At 48.1% G+C, this 14,705-nt stretch overlaps 1 protein-coding gene across 2 annotated transcripts in view; it reads left to right on the top strand.

Moving 5' to 3' along the window:
• The window catches only part of LOC143290002 (uncharacterized), a 31,788-nt gene extending 17,321 nt beyond the window's left edge, over positions 1–14,467 (top strand). The window contains exons 10-16 of one of the 2 annotated variants that reach the window (XR_013056309.1): positions 1–129; positions 1,633–1,885; positions 4,903–5,042; positions 6,115–6,267; positions 10,805–10,990; positions 12,665–12,991; positions 13,204–14,467. The exon at positions 1–129 is cut by the window's left edge and continues 39 nt beyond it. Coding sequence is in view for 1 of the 2 variants with exons in the window: in XM_076599305.1 (XP_076455420.1) it covers positions 1–129; positions 1,633–1,885; positions 4,903–5,042; positions 6,115–6,267; positions 10,805–10,990; positions 12,665–12,748 (945 nt within the window). In the remaining variant the exon portion in view is untranslated. Of the gene's footprint in view, positions 130–1,632; positions 1,886–4,902; positions 5,043–6,114; positions 6,268–10,804; positions 10,991–12,664 lie in introns of both variants that reach the window. The other variant, XM_076599305.1, reaches the window with a different exon arrangement.
• The last annotated feature ends 238 nt before the right edge of the window (positions 14,468–14,705 follow it).

Genomic DNA, 14,705 nt, shown 5'->3' with positions numbered 1-14,705 from the left:
ATCAGTCGCTTCTTCACCGTGTACACCAACATGCGTGACCAGCTTGACCCCATGACCCGTTCCAAGGTCATGAACTTCATGAAGGAGATGAACAAGATTAGGATCGCGAAGATGAGAGACCTGATGCAGGTCGGTGATGGGTGTCTGTCTGTCTGTCTGTCTGTCTGTCTGCAGCTGTCGTTGTGTTTTTCATTGTTGGTAAGGCCAGCTGGAATGAACAGTGACATTCATTTTGTGGTAGGAATTCACACCAGCATAATTTTGTGATATGTGCATTAACCACACGAACACACACACACACACACACACACACACACACACACACACACACACACACACACAATGCTTGAACTTCATGCATACCAGCCAAATCGCTCACTGAAATCTTTATTTGATGTTTGAGTTTCATACATTTAAACCAAATTTCTCACCAAAGTCTTCATCCATACCAGCCAAATTACTTACTGAAATCTTTTTTGTAATCTTTGAGCTTCATATATACCATCCAAACTGCTCATCGAAATCTTCATGCATACCAGCCAAATTACTCACTGAAAGCCTCTTACATGCCAGCTAAATTGCTCACCGAAATCGTTATCTATACCAACCAAATCACTCACGGAAAAGGTTTTACATATCAGCCAAATTACTCACTGAAGGTGTCACACTTACCAGCCAAATCACTGACTGAAAGAGCCATGCATGCCAGCCAAATAACTTACGGAAAGCGTCATACATACCAGCCGAATTACCCACGGAAAGCGTAACATATACAAGCCAAACCACTAACTGAAAGTGTCATACATGCAAGCCAAATATCTCACGGAAAGCGTGAAACAAACCAGCCAAATCACTCACTGAAAGTGCCACATGCCAGCCAAATTACTCACGGGAGGCGTTATACATATCAGCCAAATTGCTCACAGAAAGAGTCATACATAGTAGCCAAATCAATCACGGAAAGCTTCATACATAACAGCCAAAATACTCACAGAAAACATCTTACAAGCAAGCCAGATTACTCACTGAAAGTGTCACACATACCAACCAAATTACTCACTGAAAGTGTCATACATTCCAGCCAAATTACTCACGGAAAGCTGCAAATTACTTGCAAAAAGCGTCATACATGCCAGTCAAATTACTCACGGTAAGCGCGATACATACCAGCCAAATTACTCACGGAAAGCGTTATACATACCAGTCAAATAACTCACTGACAGTGCATGCATACCAGCCAAATTACTCACTGAAAGTGCCATCCATGCCAGCCAAATTAATTACTCACGGAAAGTGCCAAACATGCCAGCCAAATTACTCACGGTAAGCGCGATACATACCAGCCAAATTACTCACGGAAAGCTGCAAATTACTTACAAAAAGCGTCATACATACCAGCCAAATTACTAACTGACAGTGCCATACATACCAGCCAAATTACTCATAGAAAGCTGCAAATTACCCACAGCAAGCGTCATATGTACCAGCCAAATCACTCACGGAGTGTCGTCATACGTACCAGCCATATAACTCACGACCCCGTTCCCACCCTCTCTCAACATACACACCAACAACATTGCTCACCCACAACACGCTCCATCCTTTCACAATGCCTTCACCACTCCCCACCAGGCGATGAACGCCACCGACATCAACAGCTTGGACAAGGCGCTGCAGGACTACGAGAAGTACATGATGTTCGGGGAGGACACCCAGGACACAGTGAGGCAGGCCAAGGCCGCCCTGCAGCTGCTGATCGCCCTCAAGTCCGAGGACAACAGAGACAGGCTGGAGAAGGCCCTGCGCGGCGCCTACCAGGTCAAGCTGACCGTCAACACCAACGTGCAGAGAGCGGAGGACACGCTGGTGTCGGTGTATGAAAAGGGTGGGTGGATGGGTGGGTGGGTGGAGGGGTGGATGGATTGGTGAATGGGTGGAAGGGTGGATGGGTGGATGAGTGAATGGGTGGTGGGTGGGTGGGTGAGTATATTGGTGGGTGGGTTGGTGAATGGGTGGGAAGAGGGGTGGATGTGTGAATGGATGGATAAATAGGTGGAAGGGTGGATGGGTGAATGGGTGGGTGGGTGGGTGGATGAATGGGTGGGTGGGTAAATGGGTGTTTGGGTGGGTGGGTAAATGGGTGTTTGGGTGGGTGGATAGGTGGATGGATGGATATGTGGGTGAATGGATGGGTGCGTGGGTGGTTGGGGTTAATAGATGGGTGATTTTTGATGATGGATGGTGGGCGAGGGATGGATGGTTGGGTGAATGGGTGGCTGACAGATTCGATGGGTGGGTGTATTGTTGGGTGGATGGGTGTATTGCTCGGTAGGTAGTTGTGTAGGCGGAGGGGTTAATGAATGGGTGATTTTGATGATGGGTGGTGGGGTACGATGGATGGGGTGGATTGGTTGCTGGGATGGGTGGGTGGATGGGTGGATGGATTGATGGCGGGTGGATTGACGGGTCGTTGGAGGGGTGAATGGATAGGTGGGTGGATGGGTGGATGGATTGATGGTGGGTGGATTGACGGGTCGTTGGAGGGGTGAATGGATAGGTGGGTGGATGGGTGGATGGATTGATGGTGGGTGGATTGACGGGTGGTAGGAGGGGTGAATGGATGGGTGAGTGGATGGACTGATGGCGGGTGGATTGACGGGTCGTTGGAGGGGTGAATGGATGGGTGGGTGGATGGGTGGATGGATTAACGGGTCGTTGGAGGGGTGAATGGATGGGTGGGTGGATGGGTGGATGGACTGATGGCGGGTGGATTGACGGGTCGTTGGAGGGGTGAATGGATGGGTGGGTGGATGGGTGGATGGATTGATGGCGGGTGGATTGACGGGTGGTAGGAGGGGTGAATGGATGGGTGGGTGGATGGATTGATGGTGGGTGGATTGACGGGTCGTTGGAGGGGTGAATGGATGGGTGGGTGGATGGGTGGATGGATTAACGGGTCGTTGGAGGGGTGAATGGATGGGTGGGTGGATGGGTGGATGGACTGATGGCGGGTGGATTGACGGGTCGTTGGAGGGGTGAATGGATGGGTGGGTGGATGGGTGGATGGATTGATGGCGGGTGGATTGACGGGTGGTAGGAGGGGTGAATGGATGGGTGGGTGGATGGATTGATGGTGGGTGGATTGACGGGTCGTTGGAGGGGTGAATGGATGGGTGGGTGGATGGGTGGATGGATTAACGGGTCGTTGGAGGGGTGAATGGATGGGTGGGTGGATGGGTGGATGGATTGATGGCGGGTGGATTGACGGGTGGTAGGAGGGGTGAATGGATGGGTGGGTGGATGGATTGATGGTGGGTGGATTGACGGGTGGTAGGAGGGGTGAATGGATAGGTGGGTGGATGGGTGGATGGATTGATGGCGGGTGGATTGACGGGTGGTAGGAGGGGTGAATGGATGGGTGGGTGGAGGGGTGGATGGATTGATGGCGGGTGGATTGACGGGTGGTAGGAGGGGTGAATGGATGGGTGGGTTGGTTGGTGTACTGATGAGCTGGTTGGTGGATCGATAGATGTGGATTGATGGGTGGGAAGGTGAGTGGATTAATGGATATGCGAATGGATTAGATGGATGGGTAGGTAGGCAGGATGGTTGAGAGGGAGGGGGGGAGGATGGGTTTGTGGGTGGGTGGATAGATGGATGGATGGACTGAATAGTGAGTGTGAGTAACTGTCTGACGGACTGGTTGCCTGGCTGGTTGAGTGAGTGAGTGACCGAATGATTTAGGAACTGTTCGCTTGCTTGGCTGGCTCATTGCTTGAGTGCGTGAGTGAGTGGGTGAGTGAGTGGGTGAGTGTGTGCCTGAGTGAGTGAGTGTATGAGTGTGTGCCTGAGTGAGTGAGTGAGTGTGTGCCTGAGTGAGTGAATGAGTGCGTGAGTGGGTGGGTGAGTGAGTGGGTGAGTGTGTGCCTGAGTGAGTGTGTGTGCCTAAGTGAGTGAGTGGGTGAGTGTGTGCCTGAGTGAGTGAGTAAGAGCGAGTGACTGAGAAAGCAAGTAAGAGAGTGAGCAAAGAGAGCGAGAGCGAGTGAGAGAGTGTCTGAAAGTGAGATAATGAGAGATAATGAGTGAGTGAGTGAAAGAGTGAAGGAGTGAGAGAGAGAGAGCGACAGGCTGAGTGCTGGGTAGGCTCTCTTGACCAGTTGGTGGACTGCCTGACGGGAGGATCGTGGCGTGGCGTGGCGTGGCGTGGCGTGGTGTGGTGTGGTGTGGTATAGCGTGGTGTGGCGTGGTGTTGTGTGGTGTGGTGTGGTATGGCGTGGCGTGGTGTGGTATGGCGTGGCGTGGTGTGGTGTGGCGTGGTGTGGTATGGCGTGGCGTGGTATGGCGTGGTGTGGTGTGGTGTGGTGTGGTATGGCGTGGTGTGGTGTGGCGTGGTGTGGTGTGGTGTGGTATGGCGTGGCGTGGTATGGCGTGGCGTGGCGCGGCGTGGTGTGGTATGGCGTGGCGTGGTGTGGCGTGGCGTGGTGTGGTATGGCGTGGCGTGGTGTGGCGTGGTGTGGTATGGCGTGGCGTGGCGTGGCGTGGCGTGGCGTGGCGTGGTATGGCGTGGTGTGGTGTGGCGTGGTGTGGTGTGGTGTGGTATGGCGTGGTGTGGTGTGGTGTGGTGTGGTGTGGCGTGGCGTGGCGTGGCGTGGTATGGTATGGCGTGGTGTGGTGTGGCGTGGCGTGATATGGTATGGCGTGGTGTGGTGTGGTGTGGCGTGGTGTGGTGTAGCGTGGCGTGGTGTGGCGTGGTATGGTGTGGTGTGGCGTTGCGTGGTGTGGCGTGGTGTAGTGTGTGATGTGATGTGGTGTAGTGTGATGTGATGTGATGTGGTCTGGTGTGGTGTGATGTGGTGTGGTGTGGTGTGGTGTAGTGTGATGTGGTGTGGTGTGATGTGACAGACTTGGGCGAGGCGTTCGTCAAACGATCGTTGGAGGCTGTCACAGCTGTGCTGGCCACTGTGGAAACGTCGTGTGTGAGCAATCGTGTCAAGGGTCTGTACATGTGCACCAAGGCTAAGGAGCTTCTGGAGCATCTGAAGGTTCGTTCTGTTTGTTCCTTCCTTCCTTCCTTCCTTCCTTTCTTTCTTTCTTTGTCTCTTTGTTTAGGAGGGAGAAAGGTAAAGTGATGGCAAAGAGGTAACGCGTCCGCCTTGGAAGCGAGAGGAATCTGAGCGCACTGGTTCGAATCCCGGCACAGTCGCCAATATTTTCTCCCTCCTCGAAACAGAAGGAATGTGGTTGGAGTAAAATGGAACATGTGATAATCTGCTGGTCACACATGGAAGGCCCGAAACAGAAGGAATGTGGTTGAAGTAAAATGGAACATGTGATAATCTGCTGGTCACACATGAAAGGCCCGAAACAGCCCACATTCCTTCTGCTTCGTTTCATCTTTGTGCGACTAGCAAATTATCACATGTTTCATTTTACTTTAGCCACATTCTTTGTTTTCTGTCTTCTATGTGCGACCAGCAGATTATCACATGTTCCATTTTACTTCTGCCACATTCCTTCTGTTTCGCGCCTTCCATGTGTGACCAGAAGATTATCACATGTTCCATTTTACTTCAACCACATTCCTTCTGTTTCGGGCCTTCCATGTGTGACCAGAAGATTATCACATGTTCCATTTTACTTCAACCACATTCCTTCTGTTTCGGGCCTTCCATGTGTGACCAGAAGATTATCACATGTTCCGTTTTACTTCAACCACATTCCTTCTGTTTCGCGCCTTCCATGTGTGACCAGAAGATTATCACATGTTCCATTTTACTTCAACCACATTCCTTCTGTTTCGTTTCTTCTTTGTGTGAGCAGAAAATTCATTCATTTTCTGTTATCTGTTTTTTATTGTTTTTTTTAAATAATATTTTAGCCACAGTCCTTCTGTTTGGTGTCTTCTTTGTGTGAACAGCAGATTATTTCAGTTCCCTTTTTAATTACTATTGTTATTATTATTATTTTATTTTATTTTATTTCTTTATTTTTTACTTCATGCACATTCCTTCTGTTTACTGTCTCTGTTCTTTGGGTGACCAGCAGATTATCACAAGTTTCCTTTTTACTTCAGTCACATTCCTTCTGCTTCCTGTCCTCTGACCGTGTGAGCAGGAGATGAAACAGCTGACGGACAAGGTGGGCAGCATGAAGACCAAGGACCTGAACAAGATCGCCGGTCCCAGGGGAAAGGAGCCCCACCCCACCGTGCAGTCTGTCCTCATGGCGACTTTCATTCTGCTGGGGGAGAAGGAGGCGGACCTGTGGGTGAGGACCTGGTGTGTGGTGCTGTCGTTCCTGAGGGAGGGAGGTGGCAGAGGGGTTAAGACGCTCGGCTGCCAACATAGAGAGTCCGTGAGGGTGTGTGGGTTCAAATCCCGCTCTGGCATTTTCTCCCAAGTTTGACTGGAAAATCAAACTGAGCGTCTGGTCATTCGGATGAGACGATAAACCGAGGTCATGTGTTCGGCACGCATTTGGCGCACTGAAAAAGAACCCACGGCAACAAAAGCGATTGTCCTATGGCAAAATTCTGAAGTAGAAGTCCCCTCTGATAGGCAGAAACATGTATATGCATGCACTCAAGGCCTGACTAAGCGCGTTGCGCTATGCTGCTGGTCAGGCATCTTCCAAACTGATGTGGTGTAGCGTATACGGGTTCGTCCGAACGCAGTGACGCCTCCTCGAGAACCTGAAACTGAAAACTGTAGTTGTTGGTCAATGCAGATGTGGTGTAGCGTGTGTGGATAATCCCGCCCGCTTTGATGCGGTATGTGTGTGTTGTTGTGGTGGTGTAGTGTGATGGTGTGATGTAAGTGTGTGGTGTAGTGTGGTGGTGTGATGTAAGTGTGTGGTGTAGTGTGATGTAAGTGTGTGGTGTAGTGTGGTGGTGTGATGTAAGTGTGTGGTGTAGTGTGATGTAAGTGTGTGGTGTAGTGTGATGGTGTGGTGTAAGTGTGTGGTGTAGTGTGATGTAAGTGTGTGGTGTAGTGTGATGGTGTGATGTAAGTGTGTGGTGTAGTGTGATGGTGTGATGTAAGTGTGTGGTGGTGTGATGTAAGTGTGTGGTGTAGTGTGATGGTGTGGTGTAAGTGTGTGGTGTAGTGTGATAGTGTGATGTAAGTGTGTGGTGTAGTGTGATGGTGTGATGTAAGTGTGTGGTGTAGTGTGATGGTGTGATGTAAGTGTGTGGTGTAGTGTGATGGTGTGATGTAAGTGTGTGGTGTAGTGTGATGGTGTGATGTAAGTGTGTGGTGTAGTGTGATAGTGTGATGTAAGTGTGTGGTGTAGTGTGATGGTGTGATGTAAGTGTGTGGTGTAGTGTGATGGTGTGATGTAAGTGTGTGGTGTAGTGTGGTGGTGTGATGTAAGTGTGTGGTGTAGTGTGATGGTGTGATGTAAGTGTGTGGTGTAGTGTGATGGTATGATGTAAGTGTGTGGTGTAGTGTGATGGTGTGATGTAAGTGTGTGGTGTAGTGTGATGGTGTGGTGTAAGTGTGTGGTGTAGTGTGATGGTGTGATGTAAGTGTGTGGTGTAGTGTGGTGGTGTGATGTAAGTGTGTGGTGTAGTGTGATGGTGTGGTGTAAGTGTGTGGTGTAGTGTGGTGTAGTGTGGTGGTGTGATGTAAGTGTGTGGTGTAGTGTGATGGTGTGATGTAAGTGTGTGGTGTAGTGTGATGGTGTGATGTAAGTGTGTGGTGTAGTGTGGTGGTGTGATGTAAGTGTGTGGTGTAGTGTGATGGTGTGATGTAAGTGTGTGGTGTAGTGTGATGGTGTGGTGTAGTGTGATGGTGTGGTGTAGTGTGATGGTGTGATGTAAGTGTGTGGTGTAGTGTGATGGTATGATGTAAGTGTGTGGTGTAGTGTGATGGTGTGATGTAAGTGTGTGGTGTAGTGTGATGGTGTGATGTAAGTGTGTGGTGTAGTGTGGTGGTGTGGTGTAAGTGTGTGGGTGTAGTGTGATGGTGTGATGTAAGTGTGTGGTGTAGTGTGGTGGTGTGATGTAAGTGTGTGGTGTAGTGTGATGGTGTGGTGTAAGTGTGTGGTGTAGTGTGATGGTGTGATGTAAGTGTGTGGTGTAGTGTGATGGTGTGATGTAAGTGTGTGGTGTAGTGTGATGGTGTGGTGTAAGTGTGTGGTGTAGTGTGATAGTGTGGTGTAGTGTGATGGTGTGATGGTGTGATGTAAGTGTGTGGTGTAGTGTGGTGGTGTGGTGTAAGTGTGTGGTGTAGTGTGGTGGTGTGATGTAAGTGTGTGGTGTAGTGTGGTGGTGTGATGTAATTGTAAGGTGTAGTGTAATGGTGTGATGTAAGTGTGTGGTGGTGTGATGTAAGTGTGTGGTGTAGTGTGATGGTGTGATGTAAGTGTGTGGTGTAGTGTGGTGGTGTGGTGTAGTGTGGTGGTGTGATGTAATTGTAAGGTGTAGTGTAATGGTGTGATGTAAGTGTGTGGTGGTGTGATGTAAGTGTGTGGTGTAGTGTGGTGGTGTGATGTAAGTGTGTGGTGTAGTGTGATGGTGTGATGTAAGTGGGTGGTGTAGTGTGATGGTGTGATGTAAGTGTGTGGTGTAGTGTGATGTGGTGTGGTTTTGTGGTGGTGTAGCGTGATGATGTGGTGTGATGGTGCTGTGTAGTGTGGTGTGGTGTGGTTTGGCGTGGCGTGGCGTAGCGTGGCGTGGAATGGCGTGGCGTGGTGCGGTATCGAATGGTATGCTTTGGTGTGATGTGATGTAGTATTTGGTGTTCCGGGTAGAGTGATGCAGTGTGGAACAGTATTATTTGTTGTAGTGTGTTCTGGCATGGTTTGGCGTGGTACAGTATTATTTGTTGTAGTGTGTTATGGCATGGTTTGGTGTGGTTTAGTATGGTGTGGTGTGGTGTGGTGTAGTGTGGTATGGCATGGTTTGGTGTGGTTTAGTATGGTGTGGTGAGGTATGGTGTAGTGTGGTATGGCACGGTTTGGTGTGGTTTAGTATGGTGTGGTGAGGTATGGTGTAGTGTGTTCTGGCATGGTTTGGTGTGGTTTAGTATGGTGTGGTGTGGTGTGGTGTAGTGTGCTATGGCACGGTTTGGTGTGGTTTAGTATGGTGTGGTGTGGTGTGGTGTAGTGTGTTATGGCATGGTTTGGTGTGGTTTAGTATGGTGTGGTGAGGTATGGTGTAGTGTGTTCTGGCATGGTTTGGTGTGGTTTAGTATGGTGTGGTGTGGTGTGGTGTAGTGTGCTATGGCACGGTTTGGTGTGGTTTAGTATGGTGTGGTGTGGTGTGGTGTAGTGTGTTATGGCATGGTTTGGTGTGGTTTAGTATGGTGTGGTGTGGTGTGGTGTGGTGTAGTGTGGTATGGCACGGTTTGGTGTGGTTTAGTATGGTGTGATGAGGTATGGTGTAGTGTGGTATGGCACGGTTTGGTGTGGTTTAGTATGGTGTGGCTTGGTGTGGTGTGATGTGGTGTGGTATCGCATGGAATGGTATGGTTTGGTATGATGTGGCAGAGAATTGTTTGGTGTTGTGTGTTAAGGCACGCTTTGGTGTGGTGTGGTGTGGTATGGTGTGGTATGGTGTGGCATCGTATGGGATGGTATGATCTGGTGTGATGTGGTATAGTATTGTTTGGTTTGGTGCGGTATGGCTCGCTTTGGTGTGGTGTAGTATGGTGTGGTGCGGTATTGTATGGAATGGTACGGTTTGGTGTGATGTGGTATAGTATTGTATGGTGTAGTGTGGTATAGCTCGCTTTGGTGTGGTGTAGTATGGTGTGGTGCGGTATTGTATGGAATGGTACGGTTTGGTGTGATGTGGTATAGTATTGTGTGGTGTAGTGTAGCTTGGTGCGGTTTGTGGTACCGGTTTGGTGTGATATGGGGTGTGTAACGTAGTGTGTGGTGCCTGGTGTGGTGCGGTGTTGTGTGATACTGGGTGGTGTGGCGTGCTGTGGTATTGTGGTAGCCTTGTGTGGTGTGGTATATTAAGGTGCGGTGTGGTGTGGTTTGGTGGGAGCAGTGTGATATCATGTGGTGTGGTTTTGTGTGGTGTAGTGTGTGAGGTGTGGCGTGGTACAGCATGGTATGGTGTGGTCTGGTGTGATACTGGTGTGTGATGTTGTGTCTGGTGTAGCGTGGTGTGGTGTGATATAGGGTGGTGTTATGTGTTGTGGTAATGTGGTGTGGTGTACTTTGGTGGTGTGGTGTGGTGTGGTATAGAGTGGAACAGTGTGGTGGTGCTGTGTGTTTTGAGTGTGGTGTGGTATATGGTGTGGTGTGGTATGATGTGGCTTGGTTAAGGTGGTGTTGAATGGTGTGATGTAGTGTGGCGTTGTATGTGTGGTGTGGTCTCTTGTAGTTTGATGTATTGTGGTGTTCCGTGATATGGTGTGCTATTGTGTGACATGTTTTGCTGTGTATAGGTCAGTATGCACAGAGTGAGCAAACCGCATTCTATTCGTATTTAAATCTGCACTGCCAAATACAACAATACATCAACACTGGCGAACAGACAACACACACAAAAAACGTCTAGTTTCGAGAACTATAATGATTAGGTTCTTCAGACGCACCAAACAACTCACTCTCTCTCTCTCTCACACACACACACACGCACGCACGCACACACACACACACACACACACACACACACACACAGACACACACACACACACACAGACACACACACACCAAACCACCACCCAACAACAACAAACAACAAAAACAAACAACAACAACATCCATGCGCGGTGGCCTCCGAACACCCGTGGCCTTCCGCTCAGAAGACAAGAGGACAGAAGGGAACTAACTCAGTGTCAATGGGCAGAACTGGGAGACCGTGCAGAACCTCCTGGAGCGGCGCTCAGAGTCCGGGGTGGCTCGCGCCATGGCTGCTCTGGACGTGGACGCCCTGAGGGAGAGCCAGGTGTCCCTCGCGGAGGGTCACGTGCGCAGCTGCCACCTGGACGTGCTGCTTTCCGAGGACCCCAACACCGCTGTCTTCCTGAAATGGGTGAGAGAGAGGGAGAGAGAGAGAGAGAGGGAGGGGGAGAGAGAGAGAGGGTCACAGAGAGAGAGGGAGAGAGAGGGAGAGAGAGAGAGGGAGAGAGAGAGAGGGAGGGAGAGAGAGAGGGGGGAGAGGGAGAGAAAGAGGGAGAGAGAGGGAGGGAGGGAGAGAGAGGGAGAGAGAGGGAGGGAGAGGGAGAGAGGGAGGGAGAGTGAGAGAGAGGGGAAGAGGGAGAGAGAGAGAGGGAGAGAGAGAGAGGGAGGGAGAGAGAGGGAGGGAGAGAGAGAGGGAGGGAGAGTGAGAGAGAGAGGAAGGGAGAGAGAGAGAGGGAGGGAGAGAGAGGGAGAGAGTAGTGAGAGAGAGAGAGGGAGGGAGAGAGAGAGATAGAGAGAGAGGGGGAGGGAGAGTGAGAGAGAGAGTGAGAGAGAAAGAGAGAGAGAAAAAGGGAGAGAGAGAGAGGGAGAGAGAGAGAGGGGAGAGAGGAAGAGAGAGTGACAGAGAGAGAGAGAGGGGGGAAGAGAGAGAGAGGGGGGAGAGAGAGAGAGGGAGAGAGAGAGGGGGAGGGAGAGAGAGAGGGAGGGAGAGAGAGCGAGGGGGAGAGAGAGAGGGGGGAGAGAGAGAGAGGGAGAGAGAGAGACAGAGAGAGAGAGAGAGAGAGAGGGGGGGGGGGGGGGAGAGAACGAACGAACGAACGAACGAACATTTTTATTTAAGAAAGGCCGTGGTTATATTTTGAACATGAAAAAAAAGTGGGTGGGGGGAAACAAAAACAACAACAAAAAACAAAAAAAAAAGGAAGAAAGAAATAAGGCCGTGGCCCCTCCGGAAGCGGATGCAGTGAACACACATCACACGACAATGTTGTCACATTTTTCAGGACAATATGGAACAGAAAACATTTCACTATTAAAATGTAGCAATGCTTACAAAGAGAGAAGGGGGTGAGAGAGAAAGAGACGGGGGTAGAGAGAGGCGGAGAGAGAGGGAGGGGGGGTTAGAAAGAGGGGGAGAGGGAGAGAGACAGAGAGAGAGAGAGGGGGGTAGAGAGATGGGGAGGGAGAGAGGTGAGAGACAGAGAAGGGAGTGAGAAAGAGAGGGGGGTAGAGAGAGGGGGGAGGGGGAGGGAAAGAGGTGTGTGTGTGTGTGTGTGTGTGAGAGAGAGAGAGAGAGAGAGGTCACATAATTACTTTTACTTGGGCCAGCTGCCCCTGTGATGACAAGTGCTTACAAAGTACATTAAGAGAAAGAGAGTGTGGGGTGAGAATGGGAAGGGGCAGCTAAACTATATGCATTATCGTTGGTGAACCGTATCAAAAGATCAACTCAACTTCGGGTTTAGTCGGAGAAAAATAAAAACAAAACAAAAATAGAACAGAAGCGATCTGGAGTGACAGACTTTTCTTCGTGTTTCCAGTTATCGGACATCGTCACTCTAATTCTCACCCCCACCTGTTTGCCATCTTAAGCCCTTCCCCCCACCCCCTCCCACCATTCTTACACCCAAACCGACGAATTTCCACACCACGGTTTGTTTTTCTCCTCTCTCTCTCTTCTCATGTCCTTCATGACCCCCTCCTTATCATGCCCAAAGCACAGAAATCCCCACACCCCAACCCCACTTGCGTCTTTTTTTTTCTGGAATTTTCTGCCATGACGTCATTTCATCAATTTACGTCACAGGTGCAAGGCATCGTGCGGGAGAAACGTGGCCGTGACGGGGTGAAGCAACACAACAGCCAGATGAAAAACAACAGCAACAATTGAGGTCTGTCTGTTCCACGCTGGGACGCCCCGACTCACATCAGCCAACTCGAAGAGACTCGCCGTCGAATTCAGAAAACTGAAATGGCGAAGAAACGGATTAACTAAACATTTTCTGATCCTTTTTGAAGAGATCACATAATCAACAAAACCAGACTTTCTTTAGATAATTTTTTTTTTTATGCTACATAGGTGGTTAGTAGTGTACACACACACACACACACACACACACACACATCAATCCAGGTGCCATATCTAAACTATATGATACTTTGATAACGCCAATATCGATTTATGGCGAAGAAACGGATTAACTAAACATTTTCTGATCCTTTTTGAAGAGATCACATAATCAACAAAACCAGACTTTCTTTAGATATGCTACATAGGTGGTTAGTAGTGTGTACACACACACACACACACACACACACACACACACATATACACACACAATCCAGGTACCATATCTAAACTATATGATACTTTGATAACGCCAATATCGATTTATGGGGCGGAGGTATGGTTACCTTACCAAGTCAAACCGGATGATTCTTTCGATTTAGCACATCTTTTTGACGACTGCTTATCGAATAAGTTTCCACATGAAAAATTACACATTAAATTCTGTAAGCAATTACTTGGAGTACACAAAAAAGCTATGGTGCTTCCTGTATTAGGTGAACTGGGCAGATTCCCAATAAGTTTAAAGATAATGTGCCAAATTATTACATATTGGATTCACATTATTCAATTACCAGAAACTTCCCTCATTAACAAAATATATAAGTCCATGTACCAACAAGAAAGTACAACTTCCCCATGGTTGATTTTTGTTAAAAAGATACTCGAAATTATAGGCCTTGATCACATTTGGAAAAATCAATTCACATTCAGCGTACAAAGACTGAAATACGTCGTGTATAAAAAAATTAGAAAATGAATATATCAAATACTGGAAAGAGAAAAGAGAAAAAAACATTCAAGCTAAAATTTTACAATACGATTGTAGCAGAGTACAAAACTGAAACCTATCTTTTAAATATATCAGATACAAAACACAGACAAGCTTTAACGAAACTCAGAATAAGCGCGCATGACCTAAAGATTGAGAAAGGTAGATACTTAAATATTCCACAAGAAGACAGATTGTGCAACAAGTGTAACATCCTGGAAGACGAAATCCATCTTCTTGATCATTGTATTAAATATAAAACCTTAAGGCAACAATTTTTAAAGGATATTCAAAATTCGAATAACACAGGACATATTCCCAGTCAGGTGATGCTAACAGATGATGAATATATACAAACAAGATTAGGAAAATTTGTGTATGAATGCTGCTGCAATTTACCGCATTAACTGATTGATAAATTGTGTGTTTTTTTTTTCATTCGTTCATTCATTTACCATTGCACTTGTGTCTTATAAACCTTACGGTTTCATGACAATAAAATCTATTCTATTCTATTCTATTCTACTTTACGTCATACGATATGATGTCAAAGCTATGATGTCAAATGTTCTATTCTTGGTGGTGTGTTCTAGAAAGCAAAGTGCTGGATAACATTGATGGCTTTCCTGCAGGAACCGTGGCCCTTTGAATGACAACATGGTTTCTGTGCTGTGATCAATTGTGACAATAATGAAAATCGATTTGACTGATTATCAGTAAAGTCCTATTGTAGTGTCCTAAATTCAAGGACCTATTTTTCTGGCGACTTTTTATTTATTTATTTTTTTTTTTAGCATGGATGAAACGATATTACCATCAGTAGATGCTGTAACCCATTTTCAGTGGTTTTCGACTCTATTTTGAACGTTATTTTTCTCATTTTTGATGCGGATTCAGTCACTAAACTAACGTGCCGCCATCTTGCACTTTCTGTTTTTGGTCCCGCAAACCATGAAAATGGAAGTGGGAGGTTGACTAAAAAAATCTTAGTAAAAGTCGACTTACTTG

This window comes from Babylonia areolata, chromosome 14, assembly GCF_041734735.1.
Source record: "Babylonia areolata isolate BAREFJ2019XMU chromosome 14, ASM4173473v1, whole genome shotgun sequence".
Lineage (NCBI taxonomy): Eukaryota > Metazoa > Mollusca > Gastropoda > Neogastropoda > Buccinidae > Babylonia > Babylonia areolata.
Note: the sequence above shows the minus strand (reverse complement) of the source record. Positions and strands in the feature narration are given on the sequence as shown.